The sequence below is a fragment of the Polypterus senegalus genome, chromosome 10, assembly GCF_016835505.1.
Source record: "Polypterus senegalus isolate Bchr_013 chromosome 10, ASM1683550v1, whole genome shotgun sequence".
Classification (NCBI taxonomy): Eukaryota; Metazoa; Chordata; class Cladistia; order Polypteriformes; family Polypteridae; genus Polypterus; species Polypterus senegalus.
In genome coordinates, this window is record NC_053163.1 from 32,301,232 (window position 1) to 32,318,565 (window position 17,334).

The 17,334-nt window shown below is 39.6% G+C and overlaps 1 protein-coding gene across 3 annotated transcripts in view; it reads left to right on the forward strand.

Moving 5' to 3' along the window:
* The window catches only part of naga (N-acetylgalactosaminidase, alpha), a 42,352-nt gene that overhangs the window by 4,425 nt on the left and 20,593 nt on the right, over window positions 1–17,334 (forward strand). The window contains exons 1-2 of one of the 3 annotated variants that reach the window (XM_039765645.1): window positions 6,100–6,299; window positions 15,867–16,023. In XM_039765645.1, the coding sequence (XP_039621579.1) occupies window positions 15,869–16,023 (155 nt within the window). In that variant the 5' untranslated portion in view covers window positions 6,100–6,299; window positions 15,867–15,868. Of the gene's footprint in view, window positions 1–6,099; window positions 6,300–15,866; window positions 16,024–17,334 lie in introns of those variants that run through there. The other 2 variants (XM_039765646.1, XM_039765648.1) reach the window with 2 other exon arrangements.

Below are 17,334 nucleotides of genomic sequence, written 5' to 3' on the forward strand. Positions count from 1 at the left end.
CTCCATTCTTTCTCCTGATCCTCAATGTCTAGTTAGAACTGACTGCCCGTTTTGCAGTTAGTACAGGCTGCCATGCTGTTGTTACAGGTCACATGACATGTGCATCACATGTCCAGCAGCTTTGTAGCACCATAGTGAACAAACAGACAAATTGACCCTGTCAATTAAAATGAAGGCAGAAAAATAGCCCATGAAAAACAAACACAGACAAAATGGTCAATCTATACTAATAAAAGGCAAAGCCCTCACTGACTGACTCACTGACTCATCACTAATTCTCCAACTTCCCGTGTAGGTAGATGGCTGAAATTTGGCAGGCTCATTCCTTACAGGTTACTTACAAAAGTTAAGCTGGTTTCATTTAATGTAACAGTCATAATTGAATCCTACTTACGTACATATATACATCCATAGCCTGCAGTTCGGTCGCTGCGTGAGGAGGCGTTGCGTCCCCCATCCCCACGCCTTCCACATAATTGACTGCCTGCCCATATAAGGCCGTCCATACACGCTGTCGCTAAATACTCACAGAAAAATCCACAAGTTAATAGACATGCTGCCGCTAAATACTCGCAGGCAAATCCACAAGTTCATAGAGATGCTGTCACTAGATACTTGCAGGCAATTCCACAACTTAATACCGGGAATGCCTGTTAAACGTCTTAGATTCACGAGTACCTATTTGGGTAGTCACTTCGATGAATGAAACCTGTTGTCTTTATAACGGTTGACAAACACGGAATGTAACTTGAACACAACACGTCCTCCAAATACAAACCTGATTGAAAGAAATAATGATAATCAAATCCTTGATGACAGCAACACTCACAACAGTGACAAAACAATTACATTGACAATCATGTTACGTTATTTTTAAAATGTTTCCTTTTCTTTTTCATAACTTATTTAACACACTACTTCTCCGCTGTGAAGCACAGGTATTTTGCTAGTATACTGATAAAATTTCAGATTCAAAAATAAATACCTTTCAAGGACAGAATAGGAAAAAAAATATACTGATGAAAAAATGTGTTCCTAACAACTACAAAATGGGGTCTGACTAGAAAGACAACTAAATGTAGCTGCAGGTAAAAATTATGACCTTAAGGACACAATACAGTTGCAAGATGAAAAACTTAATTAAAGTAGAGAAGGTTGAGCAGGTTAACTAATTTCATGCTACTTAAGTTACCTCAGGTAGCGTATTGGGAAAAGATCAAAATCAGAGTGGCTAAAGATGGAATTTCACATGAGAGAGGGTGGAGAGGTGCATAGAGTATATAGGTGACAATGTTTAGTACGCTGTAATTCATCAATGAATATATATTTTTTACCAATACGGTTATTTTTGTGTCTCACCTTGTACTAGTAAATACCCGTACTTTGCTATATACGAGGGATATCCAGAAAAAAAGGTTACAGGGAATTTTTTTTTTTTCGAAGGTTGGCATACCTGCGTGTAGGGGGTCCTAACGGTCCAAATAAGCCCGGGACCGCATCAGTCTGTTGTGAAATGTCATCACAGCAAGCGAGTTCGTCAACCTCTGCTGAGGCCGTTTGCTCCACCTACCGCCGATGCGAGATTCGTTCGGTCATCAAGTTCCTCACTTTGCGTCGCGAATCTGCGGCCAAGATCCATTGTCAGCTTGTGGAAACTTATGGATCTGAGGTAATGTCACGTCGGCGTGTTTACAAGTGGGTTAGGTCGTTCAAAGAAGGTCGCACTGACACTCATGACGAAGAAAGGAGTGGGAGGCCTTCTCTCGTTTCAGAAGAGCTTCTGCAGCAAGTTGATGAAAAAATTCGCAGTGATCGTCGTGTGACGATTGACACCCTTCATGAAATGTTCCCACACATCTCACGAAGTCTCATGGGTGAAATTGTCTCAGAAAAACTTGATTACAGGAAGCTGAGTGCAAGATGGGTGCCAAAAATGTTGACTCCAGAACATCGCCAAAATTGCGGTTTGGCTGCACGTGAATTTCTTCAGTGTTATGAAATCAAGGGTGATGCGTTCCTTGACTCTATTGTGACTGGAAACGAAACTTGGGTATGTCACTATACTCCGGAGTCCAAAAGGCAGTCCCAACAATGGCACCATACCCATTCCCCCATCAGCCAAAAAATTCAAAGTTCAGTTTTCAGAGCGGAAGATTATGGGGCTTTGTTGGTGGATTTCATGGTGAAAGGGACCACCATCAATGCTGAAACATATTGTGAGACCCTAAAAAAATTGAAAAAAAAAAAGATTAAAGACAAAAGGAGGGGAATGCTGACTCGTGGTGTTGTGTCCCTCCTTCACGACAACGCCAGACCCCATACCGCTCGTGTGACTCAGGACCTGCTTGTGTCCTTTGGATGGGATATTGTTACCCACCCACCCTATTACCCGGACCTTGCGCCCTCAGATTTTCACCTTTTCACCAAACTGAAAGAATTCTTGGGTGGGAAATGTTTTTCCAACGATGAGGAGGTGAAGGAAACAGTGGAGAAGTGGCTTTCGGAGATGGAGCGGAGTGTATTCGACGAGGGTATAAAAAAGCTGGTGCCCAGGCTGAAGAAGTGCATCGAAGTTGACGGCGATTATGTTGAGAAATAAACACATATTTTGGAACATACCCTGTAAATTTGGTTGAAATATATTCATTTTCCGATTTTTAACAGCTGTTGTAACCTTTTTTTTCTGGATATCCCTCGTATCTACAGTAGGTACTGGACCACTACCACTTGAGAAGAGGAAAAAAAAACATCAATGGTGTAGTAGGAATATAGCAAAAAGTAGTGTTTTTTGTTTCAATTTAACCCCAAAACAACCATTAAAACAATTCTCAAGTAGAAACTATAAATGTCAAAAAATATTTAAGAAGGCTTAGAAAATAGTAACTGGAAATTCAAAACTAAAATAAATACTATAAATTTGATATTTAAGATTCTCTAAACTTCTAACAAAAAAAAGAATAAATTAACAATGAGGGGAATAAACTAATAAACAATAGAATGAAGTTCAGAGCCCACAATACGTATCAAATTACCAAATCCTAACACTAAAGTTTAAGTGAAAAGGCCTGGAGTCCTTACACCAAAAAAGAAAAAAAAATCAAAAAATAACACAAAATGTAAAATTAAATAAAATTCAAACAAAATCTCCAGCATTTCCTACGGAGTTAATAGGGGCTAAAAACACAGCAGCTAGCTAATGCATGTTAATTCCAAAACGTTAAGTCTGTGCCAACTGCTGTCTCATTTAGTTCTGTAGTTGGCACACCTTTGAGGCCTGATACCAGTGTAAACAACACAGAAAATAAGGGATCAGGAGAAAATGAAAGATGTGAAAAAAAACTTAAATTCAAAACACAATGGAAACTGAAGGCTGGAGTGAGGCACTGCTCCAGTTCTATTATGATCCTGTCTATTCACAAGCTTGAAAAGGAGCACTGGCTTCATAAAACAAGCAAAAGCCAGACATGCTCTCAACAAATATGTGTTTTAAAAGAGTAGACCTCAACATCTCAGGTAGACAGACCACAACCAAAACTCAAGAGACAGGCTTTTATGGCCTGCATATGCCCAAAAATGCAGCCTAGTTATTAAGAGTCAAAATGTCCACACTAGGGGCAGAAAAAAATGAATGAAAAAACGTTTAAGCCAAAAGCAAAAGAAAGTTCTCTCAGATAAATTTTACTTAAGGTATTCAACAAGAGGGTGGCGCAGTGGTAGCGCTGCTGCCTCGCAGTTAGGAGACCCGGGTTCGCTTTCCGGGCGCTCTGGTTTCCTCCCACAGTCCAAAGACATGCAGGTTAGGTGGATTGGCGATTCTAAATTGGCCCTAGTGTGTGCTTGGTGTGTTTGTGTGTGTTCCGCGGTGGGTTGGCACCCTGCCCAGGATTGGTTCCTGCCTTGTGCCCTGTGTTGGCTGGGATTGGCTCCAGCAGATCCCAGTGTTTGGATTCAGCGGGTTGGAAAATGGATGGATGGTATTCAACAAGATGCCAAGTCAAAAACAAAGCTAGGAGCCAAAAAGCCTACCATCGTTGTCAAGTTTGCTGTTGGCTTACCTGGATAAAATGGAGTCTCTCACGCAGATGTCAGAACATCAGTCTTTTCCTAAATGTCAGCAAGACAAAGAAGCTGATTGTGCACTTTGTGAGAACAGGTGAACTGCCACCCCATAATTACTAACAGAATTCAGGTGGAGTCAGTGGACAGTTTCCCGTACCTCAGTGTCCACATCACAGTGGACCTGACCTGGAGTAAGCACATCAACACCTCTACCACCTCAGATGCCTCAAGAGTTTTAGCCCAGAGATACTAGAAAATGTCTATGAATCATCCATCAACGAAAGTAATGATTTAGAAACGGCATGCAACAGGACCACAAGACACTGCAAAGAGTGGTGCAGTGAGCTGAAAGCATTACTGGGTGTGCACTCCCTAACTTCCTGAACAGCTACACCAAGTGAACAAAATTATCAGAGATGCAAGCCATCTCAACAACAGCCTGTTCTCTGTGCTGCAATTGGGAAAAAACCAACACTACTTGAGGACAAATTCAGAGAGACTGAGGAGGAGTTTCTGTCCACAGACAACATTATATATGATACAGTAATTCAGAAAGAACCAATAAACAAGACACTACTTGCTACGAAATAATAATATCCCAACAGAAAGAAAACAAAAAACATACTAACAAAAATGACAAATGAATAATCAAAAGATACCAAATACATGAATAAGAAGAAAATAAACTAGAGTCAGAAATTAAACCTTGGCCAGACCATAACAAGCCTTTGCCAAGCAGTAACACAAACTCCTTATTTCTACCTTGTTAACATGCTTAGGATACCTAAAAATAAATTCTTCTACAAGAGCATGGAGGCATGGATGGAAACTTGTTAAGTTCATTTGCACAAATGTTTGAAAGTTTTTGTCGACACAGAGAACCATAGGCACATATGTATTCACAAGTAGTATGTTGGAAAGAAGAACTTTAGGGACCCTCAAATCTCGACTTGATGTTATTCTGGACAATCTAGATAAATAGGATGGACGAGTTTGTTGGGCTGAATGGACAGTTCTCGTCACAGCTTGTCTAATGTTCTATCAGAGCTCTGGACTTCCTGCAACCTTGAATTGCATTAAGTGGGTTTAGGAATAATATTCAATCAATCCCTACATTCACCCTTTGTCCTCCATGTTATTCCAATTCAGGGATTTGAGGAGCTGGTACCTAATAATTTATGTAAGATGAATTTAATTCATAAACGTACCAAGTAAGCAATAAGTTAATATAGTGGTGAGTGAGTAACCTAGTAGGACAGTAACACTGGCGTGGTGCTCCAAGACTGAACAAGTTTTCAATGAAAATCGTCTCTAAGGGGGGCAGACTGAATACCTGCTGCAAATCAGTGATCTATCTTGCAGAAGATAAAGTGTTCGAATATTAACCACATTTCTGATTGTTAATGACCTGTACTTAAATGTTTTCGTAAAAATATTTTTGATCCGTAGTTAACAAGTAGACAAGATGACCAATAAATATCCACTTGCCACGAGACAAAGCAGTAAAAGTACACATATTGACTGATATTATTATTATGTTTGATTCTGTAATACGCAACAGACACAGAAAATAATAGAGTAACAAGGCAAATGATCCCTCGATGAACAGGCTGAAAATGTGCAGCCCTTAAAACAAGCTGCTTCAACGGCTGAAGTCCGGCTGAACGCTATTAGAACGGCATGGGTCTGCGGGAGAGTGGCAGATGGGTAATAATCATCCTGAACCGCATCTTTTCTGGCTTCGCGATTGTCTCTCACATCCGTCGTGATTGGAGTGCACAGTTTTACCTGACAAATTGAACTAAACGCAACATACGAACATCGCCATGGCTCACACGATTTGTGAGATTAACAATATGAAAAAAAATGTCAGCGCCGTGGTACATGAAAAGAGACTGAAACTGTCCAGTATGCAACTTCGAGTTCTTCTTCTCTTTCTTTCTTTTTATGGCATTTGACAAACAACCCAACTCTGTCTGCTCCCCAAGGCAGTGTCACGTGACTGGTTAGAGTCGGCAAATAGTCACGTGACCAGTGAATAAAGCGCGTGACTTGCGCAGCTCAGATCGCGGTCAGTTCGCCTGCCTTTCGGATTTGTTTTCTGTCGGAGTGCAGTGAGCGGTAAGTGCGGACGAGCAGCTGCCTGGACGGTAGTGCAACAGGTCGGCATCTACGGGGATTAACAGGGAGGAGGAGGACGTTTGAAGCCACAGTGGCACTAAGACAAGTCAGGTCCACAGGTAGGTGGCAACAAATATTTGTTTCTTGTGAAGTAATACTCGGGTTTACATAGAGAAAAGACTGAGGATTTAAGATTTGAACATTGCTTTAAATTGTTTGCTATTCAGTATTTGCAGTTTCGTGTTGTTAAAAAAGAAATCCGCTACAGGGTGCTAAGAGAGGAGTTATGGTAGTGTACGAGGAAGTCAGAAGTAGCAAAAAAAATGTATGTGAGGGCGGTGCATGATCCGTATGAGGATAGTGCGACTGAGGTGTGAAGTATGCGCTGAGAATGACAAGCCTGGTTCAAGGTGTAAGTGGGATTACATCAAGGATCGACTCTGAGCCATTTCCAGTAGAGGACAGGCAGGAGTCTCCGTTGACTATGATGTTCGCGGATGACAATGTGATCTGCAGTGAGAGTACACAGAAGGTTGAGACGGACATGGAGAGGTGGAGGTAAAGACCGGAGAGAAGGGGATTGAAAGTCTTCAGGAGTAAAACGGATTACATGTGCGTCAACAACAGGGAAAGTGGTGGAAGGTCGGGACTACAAGGAACAGAGGTACTTCAGCTGTCTAAAGCAACGGAGAGTGCGGTGAAGTAGAGAGTGCAGGCAGGGTGGAATGAATGGAGAAGAGTGGCAGGAGTGATTTGTGACAGAAGAATACCTACGGTAGTGAGACCTGCTATGTTTTATGGTTTGGAGACGGTCGAACTGAAGAAAAGACAGGATGCATAGCTGGAAGTGGCAATGTTGAAGCTGCTACGATTTTCGCTTGGAGTAAAGAGGATATACAGGATTAGGAATGAGTATATTAGAGGGACAACACCCGAACGACAGTTTGATGACTAAGTGAGACAGGCAAGATTGACATGATTTGTGCACGTGCAGAGGAGAGATGAGGGGTACATCGGGAAAAGAATGGTGATGGAGCCGCCACACCAGAGGAAAAGAGGAAGACCAAAGAGGAGGTTTCTGGATTAGACGAGGGGGGACATGAAGGCATCTGGTGTGGCAGAAAGCGATGGCAAAGAAAGGGATAGATGGAGACAGATGATCTGCTGTGGCGACCCCTAAATGGGAACAGCCGAAACATGAAGAAACAAAAAAAAAAGAAATCCCATTTATATACGGATATTTCATCAGTTTTTTCAGTTGTTCAGTTAACACGTGAAATGACTTTAATTTACATTTTAAAATGCTGTCTGCCAGATAAAGTGCAGGATCAGTCCTTTTGAAAGTTTCTCTTTCTATTATTATTATTAATAATAATAACAATATTGCATTCGCACCCTGCTCTGCTCTTCGCTTTCTGTGTCCTATGACTCCCTGCGCCTACTGAGTTCAGAGTAACTTGTTTGGAGAACAGAGCGAAGATGATTAGTGGCTACACACCTAGGTGAAGCAGTTAAACCGCTAGGAAAGGTGCTGTCGTTGATCAGGCTCTAAAGGTGGCATACTTTTTATTTATTTTTAATTTTTGAATCTTCAATGGTGATTAACAGTTTCAAAATCAAGATGTACATTGTACAGTTGACACGAGTATTTTCAAAATTCACCGTATAAACGATATAAAATTGTATTCATTGTTGATGTGGCAAGGTTCAATAAAAAAGCACAATTGAGGAAAATGTATAATATTGTGAATAAGCCTATACATCTAATTATTTACAAATAGGTTTACAGATTAATCATTAATTTTCCACGTCTTCATGTTTTTTTTAACAATCGCTGTCATGGTCCCAATGTGAGAAATTAGTGGATGTGAAACTTCCAACTATGTCATTTACAGTCCAGGCCCATAACCACCAAACCACACTTCCTTCTCTTTGTACAGCCTTGGGTATGAACACTGTTAATTTATTGTGAGTGTAACATTGCTGTCTCAAAGTGTGCTTGGGCACAAGTTTGACCACCAAATAAGATGTGTTCAACCTAGAATTCCATTGTTCTGCTATTGTTCACCTGGATCTTCTCCTGCATTGCCAAAGAATGTAAGCTGTCAAGTGACTTTAAACATGATGTCACATTACACGACTTCTAGTCATGGGGTATGTCAGACTTACCAATTGCAGTTGCTGAGCTCTTTGCCAAGCTTGTTGCCAGACTGTCCACTTAAACAACAAAAATATTAATAGGCCTGTCACATTTACCGACTGAGTGTCATCATTCCAGTGCAGATATGCTCTCCCCTTTTTGTTACAGCCAATGACCTGCTGCTTGACTGAACAGGCCTTGTACAAAAGGTTAATAGGTATGGTGCATTCAGCTGCAGTCAAAGCCTTCTTTTTTTTTTCCTTCCCCTCTCTTCCTATTTTGGCAATGCACCTAAAACACGAGACATCAGACAGACAAGTTTCCCTTTTGTGTTTGAGGTCCAAAGCACCACATTTTTTATTTCTCATCCTACCATTATATGCATTATACTGCTGAATGAGCATTCATTGGTTTAATTTTGACTTTAGTTGTAAGGGCGGGCTTGTGTGCAAGAGAGCTGAGAACCAGTGCTCATTTGGAAATACAATGAGTATAATGCAGCGGCAAGCAGTAAGCAACACAGGGGTTTTGGACTTCACGAACACGAGAGAAACTTGTCTCTCTGATTTCTTGTGTTTTTACATACAACAGAAGTGCCGATATTGTTCTTAATCCTTTATACAGCACCAGTTCTGTTAGGCAGTACGCTACTGGGTGTCACAAAAAGGGATGAATGTGACTCTGCTGGAAGGTCACCACTTAGCCAGCAAATGTGATGTGCCCAGCAATTTCAGTTGTTTTAATTGACTTGGTCTGCAAATGCGACATATCCCATGACTGGAAGTCACATAATGTGACATTGGCTTTAAGTATCTGGCTTCACAGGAGCACACGGCCAACTCCATAGCCCTTGACTGAAAATTGTAGGAAAAGTTTTATATAATGTGACACAACCCTGAATTGGATGTAGATATGTACCTGAATGTGTGCCCTACAGTATACTCTTTCTCATTTAATGGGTGGCTCTTGTCGGTTAATAATGGTGTTGTCTCTATGGATGAACATAATTCTTTACATTTTTCAAGTAGTCTGTCTTCTGTCTTCCTCAGTGCAGTGGCAGTAAGCTGTTCAAAAAACCTTATTCACCATAACGGTTACTACATTGCAGTGTTAATGAATGGAGTGATGTAAACTACACCATAAAATTACCTACTATATTTGTGCAAACGGAGAAATGAATAATTGAAAATAAGTAATAGTTCAGCATGTCCTAGAGCAATAATGTTTAGAACATGATGGAGATATTCCTTAATTAATTAAAATTTAGAGTAGTTTAATTGCCAGTCAAGGTATATATTATATAAGCTGCTATAAACAATACTTATTTTGTAATACAGACACACTTCAGTTCAGCTTTAAGTGTCTGCAGTTATTTACTTCACACTGCTGTCTGGGTAGAGATGATTGCTGTTATATATCCCACTGTGTTTCAGGTGGTCTTTGGTTTCCTTTTACATTCATCTATAAATTCTCCACAGTAAGTAATAATCAGCTTCTGAATTCTTTTGAGTTTTTACTTTACCATGCAAAATAGTATTTAAGCCTAAAATGGGTGATGTAAATTATCCATTCGTTTTCTTGCTCTTGTTTCTAGTTCAGAATAGTAGGGAGCTGCTATGTAATTGGACAGTACCAGGTGCAAGGCGGATGCCAACGGTGAATTGGGCACCACTGCATCATGAGGCACTGATTGGAGTTAATCCTGAAATATTATGTTGAAGTAACATTAGTGAGGTAGACTTCTGTCATATTCTCCTACTGAAGCACAAAACCAGAAAAAAGAGCAAATATACAATTAAGACATTTTTTTCCCCCAGTGGGAAACGCAGTGTGCATGTTTTTAAGATCTGTCTGTGGCCAAAGGCAATTCTTCTGAATCTTCCTTCTATATTCAAGCTTTAATGACAGATCACGTGATGTGGCGTATTATTTATTCATTGTTGGCTTACATGTGTGCTTCATGCAGTTAGTATTGAGCTGGTGCAGTGTCAGTGTCATCTTGATCTTGGTTGAACATGTGCTGTATCGGTTTAGATTATTTTTCAAGTGAAATGATAACTGATTATGTTCTTGAGAGCGATTCGTCAGGTTGTGTAAGGTCAGGGTGCCTGTAGAGAGAGAAGTTTATTTTGTTCCTGTTCTGTAGTTCTGTAAAGTATTTGCTCTTGTGGACATTTGTAGTAGTAAGGATATACCTGTAGTGATAATTTGCTTCTGAATAATGATAATGGCACACTTGCTCCTCCTTCTGCTGAGAAGGACTGGTTATTTATTGCAATAATATATCATACCTTTTACATTCCAAAATCATTTCAGTGCCTAATTTTGCCTGTAAAAATGCAGCCTTTGAAACTGCAGATTGAAGTGTTAGCCTATTGGCTTCCATTAACTGGAATTAAATGTGTGTGATTCATTCACTCTTAATTAGATTTTAGGGCTGGAGGGGCCAAAAGTCTACACTAGGAGCCTCAGGTGCCTGCTGGTCAATCATAAGACAAGTAAACTTAATCATAATGGGCCAAAAAAGAGCTGCCAATTCATTTAATATGGACATTCTATCAGTCTATCATCTCTGTAACATTGCCCACCTCCGTCCATTTCTGTCCTTTTAACGATGTTCAAACTTTGGTTCATTGTTTCATAATGTCTCGTATTGATTACTTTAATTCCCTCTTCATTGACCTCCCTGCAAAATCTATACAGAAGCTACAATACATTCAGAACTTCGCAGACAGAGTCCTCACCCACACAAAGCATTTTGCTCAAATCTCCCCTGTTCTCTCCCGGCTTCACTGGTTACTGATTCCATCAAGGATTAAATTCAAGATTCTGCTTCTCACCTTCAAAGCTCTACATAACCTTTGGCCCCCTCTACCTCACTCGGCTCCTAGCTCCATCCACTCCTTGTCACTCTCTCAGGTCCTCGAGCAGTAATCTCCTTACTGTCCCACACACCAGACTCCCCACCCTGGGTGGCAGGAGGGTCCTTCAGTGCTATGGCCCCTCAACTCTGGAACTCTGCTCCTCTTTCTGCACGTTTAAATCTCAACTGAAAACTTTCCTCTTCTACAAACTTTTGTCTTCTGTTTAATTTTTTTACATTTTTATTTTTTTTTACTCTGTATGTAAAGCGACCTTGAGTTTGTGAAAGGCGCTCTATAAATGAAACTATTATTATTATTATTATTATTGTTGTTGTTGTTGTTGTCTTTCGAATGTGAGAGGAAAACCAGAGTGCTCACAGTAAAGGTCAATATAGACATGAGGTGAACCTGAAAATTCCACAGACTTCACCATCTCAAGATTTGTATCCCATCTCCTGCACTTGTGAGGCAGAGGCAACAAGTACTGCTCCTCTGTGCTTTGCTAAAAAGTCAACGTGTTTAGTTTGTGTATTGATTTTGTTGAAATAACCTTCTCTAATTATATGATGTTAGACCATTTGCCATATTCACAAATTTATTTATTTATTTGTTTTATTTATTTATTTTTATTAGATACAAAAAATATATATTAATTTTATTGCAATCCATACAAATCAATCAGGTTTTTACAAAAAGAAAAATTAAGAGTTAAGGACAAATCGATCGATATTCAGAAATTTAAAACAAGTTAAATATTCTTTAGTATGCTTTTCTTAATTATGTTATTATTATTGCATTCAAACACTATTGAGTCCTTATCTACTTTTGGTTTTACTAGCACAATAAATATTAAAGAAAATTAAATCATTTTAAATGATAAATAAATGTGCCAAGGATAGGCATGCTGTTCAGAGGTAGGCTCCAGTTGCCCTATGAGTCCTTGGTTCAGGTTTGTGATGTTATCAATGTACAATTTACCTACACAAAGAAAATCACTAAAGTATTGCTACTTCAGAATTTGTGTAGTTCCTAAAATTCTTACATTTTTTTACAGAATTGTTGATAAATTAAAGACAGTCCTTAATTATCACAAAGAAATAGTTCATGGTCAACAGAGAAATTAGCTATATAATAAATTAGCTTACATACTAAAGTAAGTTAATCACAAGAGTCATTTGCCTAGTCAAACTGGTAGATGGGTACAAGTGGTAGCTGGAATAATTGGAATCAAATTATCAGGAGAAATTCCGACATGCCCTAGGAAAGAAGCCTAGTCAGTGTGGTTCTGATAATACACTCTGATGTTGCAAAGGGACCTGAGAGAAATTGAGGAAGACTGTTTTAGGTAATCATTACCCGGAAGGAAATAAGAAATCCATAGCAGAATATTTTAGAATTTATCACTCTGATGAAAGTCCTTGTTTGCAAATGAAGAAGGTTTAAGGCTGCTGTGACTCTAACTAGTTACAGCAAGTGACTGTAAGGCATACGAAGGTGACGGTATGGTGGTGCAGCAGTAGCGCTGCTGCCCTGCAGTATGGAGACCAGGGTTTAAGTCCCTGTGTGGAGTTTGTATGTTCTTCTTGTGTCTGAGTGCTTGTGTTACATCCGACAGTGAATAGCCCTAATGGGTGTGGGGCGTGTGTGTGTGTGTGTGTGAGAGTGCGTTTTCCTGTGATGGACTGGCACCCAGTCTGAGCTATTGTTCCTGGCTTGCACCCTATGCTTGCTGGGATAGGCTTCAGCCCCACATGACCCTGCTTAGGATTAAGTGGGCTAAGAAAATGGTATGGCATAACAAGAATACTTTAATGTGATTTTCAAAAGAATTTTGGGATGACATTAAGGGATCATCAGATCTCTCTTGCTACAGGATAAAGTCCTTTTGCCTATCTCAGTAATTCAAAACCAGCTGAATAACAAGAACAACGATATTTATTTCTATAACACATTTTCATTCAAACATTGTAGCTAAAGAGAAAGGTACAAGAAAAGAAAAACAAATAAGATTCGGTGATAATATTACAGAATAAGTAACAAAAAAAATAAATAAAAATAAAAGTTGGGAGAAAATCTTTGGTGTCTAAAAGAAATTATTGCCACTTGTGTTATATTTAGAAAAATCCCCATATTGGTGATATGTAGTTTTGAACGAATGCTGATTTGATTGATTAATCTAATGATAGTGTTTTTGGCTCCAACAATAACACAAAATGTTTAGAAAAACTCTTAATTTTGTCTACCGCCTGAATAACTGTATCTCCACAGTCTGGCGTGTGGTTGTGGAATGTCTTGATTTGAAGCTGCTCTTTCTGTCCATGGACACCTCACCCTCTTTAAGACTTCTGTGAATTCAGAGTCTCATCGTCATTTTTCTAAAAGAACATCAGGCTCTACTAATCTGAGGAAAAGCTGACCCCAAAACAACTCTGAAATGACGATGATGTTAAATATTCCAGCATTTTTTTCAGTGAATAGATTAGAAATGTCCAGATATCGGTGAAGTTGAAATGCTGTGGACAGACCTAAAGTAAATTGAATGAACATTTCACTTCAAATTCTAGTCAATTGTCAGGTCTACAGAGTACAATGAAATTATGACCTGTTAACCAGGTTTGAGTCCATGAAACATTTTTAAGGAATCAATGTACAGAAATTCCTTAAAGTTGACAGAAGAACCTGATTTGTAAACTGTAGGACATTGGTTTGTGTGTTCCGTAGCAGGGGTCGCCAACTCCAGTCCTGGAGGACCACCATGGCTGCAGGTTTTCATTCTAACCCTTTTCTTAATTAGTGACCTGTTTTTGCTGCTAATTAACTTCTGTTTGAATTGATTTTAATTGACTTGCTCTTGAAATCTCAGACCCCTTAATTGTTTGTTTCTTTTTACTTAATTAGCTGCTAAACAATAATGAGGTACAAAATGAGCCAAAACTTGAGCAGCAAACTGTGTCCATCATACGATATCTGAAAATAAAGAACCGTGAAGGTCTCAGGAATGTCAGTCTGCTCCAATCCCCAAAACATCTTGCCTGAAGAAGGGGCCTGAGTTGCCTCGAAAGCTTGCATATTGTAATCTTTTTAGTTAGCCAATAAAAGGTGTCATTTTGCTTGGCTTTTCTCTACATTCATAATGGCTAACACGGTACAACAACCTAGTACAACAGTGCTCTTAGAAAGAGAAAATCAACAATTTCAGAAATGTCTGCTATTGCACAACGAGAGCAGCAACAAGCCATAGTATTAAAGATCAGGTTTAATTAACACCAAGAATCGGCACCTCATTAAGCAGCTGGTTGGAGTGAAATTGGTTGGAGTTTCAGGCCCTGACTTAGTTGGCACCCTCACTTTAAATTTCTGTGCCAACTAACTGTGCCATTTAAGGAAAGAAATGAAGCAATTTAGGGGAACAAACCTTAAACAAGCAATTCAATTAGAATGAATTCACAAGAAGTTATTTAGTACCACAAACGGGGCACTCCTTAGAAAACGGGTTAGAATGAAAACCTGCAGCCATGGTGGTCCCCCAAGACCGGAGTTCGCGACCCCTGTTCTATAGCTTGTTAAACTGAAAGGTTCTCATAATTTTTCATATGAAGTAATTTTATAATTTTTCCCATTCATTTTTCTATTGAATATATCAGTCTGGGGCTGGCACAGGGACCTCTCCAGAGTGATGGATTCAAACCCCTGCCAGTGTGGAGGTTGGACATTTTTGATCGAGTTTGCATTGGTTATCCTCCTGCATCTAAAAAATGTGTCTGTTAGGTTAATTGGCAGTTCAAAACTGGCCCATGGTGAGTGAGGAGTGTGTGTTTAAGTCTGCTTTCTGTCTTAAAGCCAATGATGTTAGGACAAGCCCTGAATTCCCCCATCATGAACTTGTTAAGTGAATTATGAAACTGACGAATGGATAGATCAGTTATCAATTCCTCCAGCTCCTCTGTATGTCAACAAACCCTTTGTTTAACAAAAGATAAAGAGTAGTTTGATTTAACAAGAAATGAATGGGAAATTATAATATTTTAAAGAACTACAAGAGGTGTTTACCAAGTTTAAATCATGGTAATATACACTTTTCCATACAGATTCCAGCTTTCTCTAATCATGGTGTGATCAGCTACCATAAATTCTTCTGTATGATAACATATTGCAAAGGTGTTCTGGTTATATAGGTATAAACTAGGATACAATGATGTATATCAAATTAATACAAATTACATATGGGTAGATGAAGTGACTTGATATTGACCATGCAGAACTACATATGAACATTTCACACAGTTGGCTGAAGTCTAGCTACTTACAAAGCTGTTTATCCTGAGATTATGAATATGATATAAGCATGACTAAAGGCTAAGTCCATTCTGTTCTTTCTAATGTTGGTTTTGATATCCTTCATCCACCCATCCTCATGTGTTTTAATTTCTCACAGTAACCACCTTATCTGAAGTTGCCAAACAAGGCTTAAGGGATCAATAGCCACACCTGTAATTTGGCAGTTAGAGAAAACAGTGGAAGTTCAAGCTACTGGATATGCAGCCACAGGGTAAACGGACTGACACATCTATATGAACACTTATGAACAATATTTATTCTTCTTGATTAATGCCAAGTCAGGAAAGGTTTGTGTTTTTAATAGTCCTCATTGTCTAAGTTTTTTTTTTTTTTTGGTTTTACAGACATGGGTATATTATCTGTTACTCTTCTGCTGACCTTTCCAGCCATGATTCTTGCTCTGGACAATGGGCTAATGCTGACCCCACCCATGGGCTGGCTCGCTTGGGAGCGCTATCGCTGCAACATCGACTGCAGGACTGACCCTAAGAATTGTATCAGGTAGCAAAATCTTAATAAAAAAGGATGCTTTATAATTAATGTATGTGTAGTACTTCTTAGTTCTCAGTGACTAAACAATTGAATAAATGCAACCACATCAAGCCTCCTTAGTTAATCCATCTACACTCTAAAACCCCAGAAGATCCACAGACCTTATTAGGAATTTGTACGTACAGTATTGTTTGTGTCTTCATGTATAGTTTGATAAAGCTGGAGGTCTGTTCAGTAGATATGAAACATTTATCTTGTAAAGACAATATAGTTGTGAAAGAAATCCTAAAAGTGAAGTTCTTTAGCAGGTGAATTAGAGAGTACTATATTGATTAGCTTCTTGTCAAGAAGAACAGAGTAACAGTATTATTGCTGTCTCTCTTATTAGTCTGTCTTGGTTAAAGCTTAGGTCAGACCAGATCATCCTCTAATCTCAGAATGGAAAAACACATATATACTATTCATAAAGCATTCATTCATTTTTCCACTACTTATGTTGGGCTGGGTTGCAGAGGCAACAGTGAGGACTGTACATCCCTTTCCTCAGCCACACTTGCCAACTGAAGCTGTGGGATTCCAAGGCATTTCCAGGCCATCAGAGAGATAAAATTCTCCCAGTGAGCCCTAGTTCTCCCCTGGTGTTCCCTTCCAGCTGGTCACGCCTGTAACACCTCCACAGGGAGGCATCCATATCAGATGCTTGAGCCACCTCATTTGGCTTCTCTGGTTGCGGAGGGTCAGTAGCTCTACTGTTAGACTCTCCCGGATGTCTGCACTTCTTACTCTGTCTCTGAGAGAGAACTTAGCCACCATGCAGAGAAAATCTCATTTTAGTTGCTTGTACCCAAAATCTCATTCTTTTGGTCATTACCTAAAGCTCATGACCATAGGTGAAGTTATGGGATGTAAAGTGATTGGTAAATCTAGTGCTTTGCCTTCTGGCTCCGCTCCTTCTTCACCACTTTGGGTCAGTATAGGGAATGCACAATGGTTCACATCACCACAGTTTATTTATCAGTCTCATCATCCCTTTTACCCTCGCTCATAAATAAGACCCCAAGATACTTAAACTCCTCCACTTGTGGCAGTAACTGACATCCTACTTGGAAAGGACTGTCCAGGTTTATCCCAAATGAGGACCGTGGCCTCTGATTTGGAGGTGCTGATCCTTATCCCTGACACTTCACACTCTGTTAAAAACTGTCACAATGCGTGCTGTTTCTGTTTACAGCCAGATAAAGCCAACACTACAATGTTGTCCACAAAAAGCAGCAATGCAGTTCTAAGGCCACAAAACTGGACACCCTCCCTTCTCTGGCT